The 6,548-nt window shown below is 41.4% G+C and overlaps 1 protein-coding gene across 1 annotated transcript in view; it reads right to left on the bottom strand.

Annotated features, from left to right (window-relative positions):
* Positions 1-702: 702 nt before the first annotated feature.
* Positions 703-6,548, bottom strand: part of lig1 (ligase I, DNA, ATP-dependent) — a 99,046-nt gene continuing 93,200 nt past the window's right edge. Inside the window, exons 25-26 of the mRNA XM_034104894.2 lie at positions 4,651-4,743; positions 703-890 (exon numbers count right to left, since the gene is read on the bottom strand). Of these exons, the coding sequence (XP_033960785.1) occupies positions 816-890; positions 4,651-4,743 (168 nt within the window). The 3' untranslated portion in view covers positions 703-815. The remainder of the gene's footprint in view (positions 891-4,650; positions 4,744-6,548) is intronic.

Raw genomic sequence — 6,548 nt, forward strand, 5'->3', positions numbered from 1 at the left:
TGAAGAGTTTGCACTTCTTTGTGTTTTCATTGCAGCTCTGTTGCTCGTGCACGATGCAGCACCGTCGTCAAAGTCAACAAAATATTTCCTGCATAATTCCTTAACTTGGCATTCACTGCAACGCATCGCTGACAAAAGCACAAACACATTAAGTGGCTCAATCACGGCGTGGAGCACACTCAGATCCCCTCACATGGCATCACTATGCAGACGCAACGCTCACAATCCTCTGCTTCTCCGTTTAACAAGCGCCCGTTCTTGGCTCTCGAACTGACCCCCCCCCCCCGCATCTCTAACAGTCTCTGATTGATTCAGGCTGGACAGTTAGTGGATTTCCATCATCTAATGCAAGCTGTGAGTGCTTCTCTTGTGTCAGCTCCGGCGCCTTTTTTTTCCGACTTCTAATAACGTTTTCAGGCGGCCTGCGATCTCCTTGGCTCGTCCTCTCGTTACCGACACGCTCAACGGCGTTTGCCGCCGCCTTATGAGCAGAAAATTGGGGCCCGGCTCAAAGTATTGGTATGCAGCCCGTCCGTTGCATGTTTTGCTGGGTGGTTTTGCACAGGGAATGTTTGATAGCGATCTATTACCAGCAGGTACGCCATAACTGCCGAGTCGATATGAGTTTTGGGAATTTATGTTTACGCAATTTCGTCTCTGAAAGGCAGCCGCTTCGATGAATCAATATCACAAATGACAGCGTACTTAAAACTGGCAACAGCCTTTATTTCATTCGACATTACACAAAGAAAGCTATTTACAATTATTTCTGAAATTGGCATCATTTATTATTCCCCACTGATGACCACAGGTGATCAGTAGTAGTCCTCCAGATCGCCCTTCTCCCCCTGGTTCTGGATCTGCTGCTGCTTCTTGTACAAATCAGCAATCTGCAGGGAGATGGAGAGGGAGGGAGGGAGGGAGGGAGAGGGAGGGAGGGAGGGAGGGAGGGAGGGAGGGAGAGAAGATCATGAAGTCAGGTCAGTAACATGAACAGCTAAAAATAACAGGATGATTATTCATATCCTGGGCTTTGAAGTCGGTGACTCCCAGCTGCTGACTGGCAGACGGAGGTGATGCTCGCTGAGGGTTTGAAGGTGAGGATGGGGGAGGAGAATAATGTGGGAGTAGCAGGGCCCGCCCAGAGTGAGCAGACGCAGGGTGGCAGAGCGAGGAGGGAAACAATGAGAGGATCAAGGTAACGCCTGTTCGGTCCCCATGTTCTCATAATTCCTCTTGGCTTGATTTTGGATTATTTCAAACTGTGTGCTAACTCACAGAGAGTGAAACTAGGTGTGTGTGTTCATACTTTAACAACGGATCATTCAGATGCCGCTGATGTTGCAACCTGACAATAACGATCAACATATCTACAGTTAACAGATGGCTGCCAATTCCAGACAGTAAAAAATAACATTATAATTTGATTCCGAACGTATAAAAAGTACCAAGGCTCAGGTAAAACAAAAAACAGCTGGATGTTTTAAGCCTCGTCAAAACCCAAATGTATGTGAGCAGTTACACAACTATAGGCGATGGTTGCTGGTTCAGATGCAGAGGAAGGTGTTCGCTGTCAGTCAGAGTTTGTACAAGAGTGTCTTAAATCTTTCAGGAGAGCCAAACTGGTGGACAAAGTGAACACTCAAAGCTACATGGGTACGTGCGTATTGTCCACAGTATCTGACCATTGCATGTATGATATATGTGTAATGTGTGTATATGTAAAAGCGCTTTGAGTCATTGAAAAAGCGCTATAATAAATGTAAGGAATTATTATTATTATTATTATTACATGTTAGCAGCTGTGATTTGTTTTTGTGCCCCTGATGGATTGATAAGACAGTTTTATTTGATGTGGGTCACAAAAGGACATCAAAGCGACCATATATATATATATCAGTCAGTCCCACTGAAGTACCTGGCAGCCTCTTTGCTCTGGCACCTCTCTACAAATAAAATGTGTTTGTGCAAATCTGTTTCCAGACCTAATCTGTATACTGTATGTCCTACAGTATTGCGCGTGTGTGTGTGAGTGTGTGTGTGTGCGCGTGCGTGTGTGTGTACAATAACAGAAATGCAAATCTTCAATGTTAAGTATGTTAAACTTTACTTTAACAGTCGAGGGTCCTTTGACAATGTTTTGAATTCAAGGGGATTTGCTTTTATGAAGAAAAGTAAAAAGAAACACATTTACAAAGATGAACGAGCAGGAATCCGCAGTTGTTTTGCAATTTTTACGGAATGGATAAACCAATTCATCATTTTGTCTATTAATAACAAACTAATCTGCAGCAGTAATGACATTCTTTTAAATGATTTAAGACATTTTTAAAGCAAATATCTTTAAAAAAATGTGCTGGTTGAGCTTCTCCAGTGTGAGAATATATCACTATTTCTTCTATTAGTGACAGAAAAGTATTGAATCTGACAATCTGACAAACGTGTGGACTCTTCATTGATGATAACAAGCAGGGACGCGGGAAGGGGGGGTGCTGAGGGGGCTGCAGCACCCCCACCTGCGAGGCTCCACTAGCACCCCCCCTACCCACCCCCAACTCTGACTGACTTCCCGCGTGCCTGATAACAAGCATTTAAATGTTTCGACCTAAACATTTTCAAACACTATTTATAGCTGACACGATTACTAAATGAGAACAACTCTCAGACTAAACGTTAATTTCAGTCATTGTTTGGTGTCACATGGTGTTGCTTGACATATTAACGTGCACAACCTTAAACTAGAGTTCCCATTCTTTGAAATGTCCAGAGATCTTGAATGTCCCCAGCTTCTCCAGTGAGTGTGTATTCTGCATTTTACACAACCGTACAGCGATGAGTGCATTGTCAGGTTGTTTGGGTCAAAGTATAAATAAGTGATGTGCTGGTGGGTCAGCGGGAACGACCAAGAGAAGCAAAACATCTTAAATAATTCAAACGTCATTTATACCACTGGGAAACGTGATGTCACTGTACAGATGTATCATCCATTCATACTCTGAGCTACATTTTGAGTAGAATCACAGTTTAAGGTGTCAGGTGCCTGCTCATCTCTACACTATCATTCAGTGTTTGTGCCCTCAGAACAGATTACCCAGACTCCAACAGTAAACTCCAGAGATGCCGTTTTACCTGACTGTCAGTGCATGAATCAATGTCAGCGTACAAAAAGCAGCAGCAGCTCGTCCTTGCAGTGCTATTCACGCTTGAAATGTTTACAGGACAGCTCTTTGTGAGGTGGCCATGATGACATTGATGCACCGATTTAAAGTAGCATGGCCAAAAAAAGAAAGTAAATTCAATTCCCCACCAGTTAACGGTCGTTATTACATTTCACAAGGTCGACCTGTCTGACCTCCTGGTCCTCTACACATGCTTTACAGATGGGGTTTGATGCTCTAACTCAGGGTTGTCCAGACTTTTTTTCCGAGGGACACAGAAAAATATACGAAGGGCTGGGCCACTCACTAGAGGTTTATCGCCTCATACGTTCAGTTATAAGTCAGCAAAATAAATCAAATGTAAGTAAATTATGCTTAATCAGCGTACATCACAGCTCTCCATAGGGTTTCAATTATTTTGTTGGTAGCTCATTCCTTAAAACAGAAGCTTCAGATTGATTATAAGAAGAGGAAATATTACAATAATATACTTATTGTAAGTCGCTTTGGATAAAAGCGTCAGCTAAATGCAATGTAATGTAAAAATAGGAAGGGTTTATTTCAAGCTTGTTATACAAATAAGTTATTGAGCTTTTTTCTTATCAACTTAGATTTGAAGGGAAATGTTTTCAGCTTTAATTAAAGGTGGGGTAGGTAATTTTGGAGAAACCAGCTTGAGTGCGCAAGAATTTGAAAATACACAACCGGAACAAATCTTCCACTTCCTCACAGAGCCCCTCCTCCAACACACACGAACGCGCACATGACCAATGTGCAATATACTTTTTGAATTTGCAAAATGGTCCACGGGCCGCATTTGTCCCCCGGGCCGTAGTTTGGACACCCTTGCTCTAAGTCAGGGGTGTCAAACTCAATTTCATCGCGGGCCACATTGGAATTATGGTTGCACTCAAAAGGGCCGGTTGTAACTTTAAGACTATATAAATATTTAATATATATAAAATGATGTATTATATATTACATTACTGCCTTGGATTATTATCAGATAGGGAAATAACTTCATGATAATAGGTCTACGGCAAATAATTGCAAGTCTCTTCGGTGAGAATGTCACAAAAATGATTTAAAAAGAAAAGCCACATTCCGGAGAAAAAGTTAAAAAAAAATTAAATGTGACATTTTGGGGGAAAAAGTAACATTTTGAAAAAAAGAGGCATATTTTGAAGAAAAAACAGTCAAATTCTGAGAAATAAAAATTGAGATGCATTGTGGGACATGTAGTTTATGGGCAACGTGCTTCTGTAAATCGGCATGCAACCATATAATAAACATATTATATTCTTTGCAAGCTCTTGTGGGGCCACAGAAAATGAAGTCACAGGCCGGATTTGGCCCCCGGGCCTTGAGTTTGACACCCCTGCTCTAAGTGAACCAGACATTATTAGGACTCCACCGCAGATTTCACACCCCTGCTTTTAGCCTCCCACTCGGCTGATCTGAGTGTCGGTGATGTGATGTTTCGGTGATGTACCTGAGCTCCAGTCGTGGCGTCCTCAGGCTTTTTGTCATCTCTGATCCGAAGGAAGCGGGGGAACCTCAGAGAAATGCCCTTCACTGGGTCCACCTGAGGGGGAGGTCACAGTGAGTTTACAGTGAACAGACTAACGTGTGAGCATTTGCCCTTTAGATGCTTTTACCGTCTTATAAACGGTGAACTAGAGGTGTTGAATATCTTTCTGACCATCAGGCAAAAAAAAAGCTATTAAATCCCAACGACTTCAAGGTTTTAAAACATCAAAGATTGAATTACTTTCCTTTTGAATGTAAGGATTTTTATTTAACCCTCCTTTGCACTTTTGTCCTACTTCACGTTCCTCTGAAATTCTCTTTTACCTGATGAATCTCATTTTCTCTTTCTTTATGAAAACCAAAAGGAGAAAATGTTGAACGTGAATCATCGCATTTAAGATTTCCGTATGTATGTATGTAGACATTAAAGGGGCGCCATTATGCTCATTTGTATGTAGTGTCTCTCCTGGGACATGTCTCCATGCTTTAATGTTCAAAAAGCTCTTTATTTTTCTCGTACTGCCTGAGCTGCAGCACCTCTTTTCACCCTCTGTCTGAAACCAGAGCCCAGGCTGCTCTGATATGTTAGCTGGCCGGCTCTGTTGGGATTGGTCAACCGCTTAGAGATGTCCCGCCCCTTATTTTATCATATACATTGTGTTGGAGCATCACTTACATCAGGGGTGTCAAACTCAATTTAATCGCGGGCCACATCAGCATTATGGCTGCACTCAAAGGGCCGGTTGTAACTTATATATAAATATAAAATAATGTATTATTTTACATTATTGCCTCTGCATTGGATTATTATCTGATAGGGTAGTAACTTCATGATTAACTACGTCTGAAATCAGAAGCCTAGGGCAAATAATTGCAATTCTCTTCAGTGAGAATGTCACAAAATGATTTAAAAAGAAAAGCTGAAAAAAAAATAATCAAAAAACAGAAGTGACATTTAAAAAATAAGTAACATTTAAAAAAAAATAGTCAAATTCTGAGAAAAGAAAAGTCTAATTTGAAATGCATTCTGGGAAATGTAGTTTATGGGCAACGTGCTTCTGTAAATCGTCATCTAACCGTATCATAAACATATTATATTCTTTGCAAGCTCTTGTGGGGCCGCATGAAATGAAGTCGCGGGCCGGATTTGGCCCCCGGGCCTTGAGTTTGACACCCCTGACTTACATAATGATATCATTATGAACTTTTTAGAAGTCTGAAAATGTCCAAAATGAGAGCTCATCAAACTAATCGGTGAAAACTGGCTACAATGTGCGCAAGAGTCACGTAACCAAAAAATAACAAAGCTGAAGCTAAATGCTCCATCGAAATCAGTCGCATTGACCCGAAGACACATTTTGAGTTGTATACACTGCTGGAAAGAGGAGATTCCTAGCGTTCTAATGATATCAGGATTGTTGTTGTACTCCAAATATTAAGCGAAATATGTCAACGTTTCCTCTTCTCTGGAATCCATCGATCTGATTGGTTATTAGCGAATGATCAAAATACTACGGAGGGTAGATATTTTCGTTTGGATTACTGGTCTGGGGGAAGCTCGCGAGTGTGTGTGTGTGTGTGTATTTTTGCGTTTGTGTGTATTGTGTTTTGTCTCCCGGGGAAAACCCTCACGAGAAACATCGGTTGTTGCTATGCCTGCTGTGACGTCAAGTTACTCCGTTCTCCGCTTGTAATTATGCCGAAGCTTCAAAGTTGTATTCATCATCTGAATTTGCCGAAACAAGTTTAATATTCTGAAAGCCAAGACTTTGTTTATTTGAAATCAGATGAAAACAAACTGTAACGGACCCTGCCGTGTTATCTATGATTACTATACGCCTTACATTCATAATGTCAGCG

Source organism: Pseudochaenichthys georgianus, chromosome 17 (genome assembly GCF_902827115.2).
Source record: "Pseudochaenichthys georgianus chromosome 17, fPseGeo1.2, whole genome shotgun sequence".
NCBI classification, from domain to species: Eukaryota; Metazoa; Chordata; class Actinopteri; order Perciformes; family Channichthyidae; genus Pseudochaenichthys; species Pseudochaenichthys georgianus.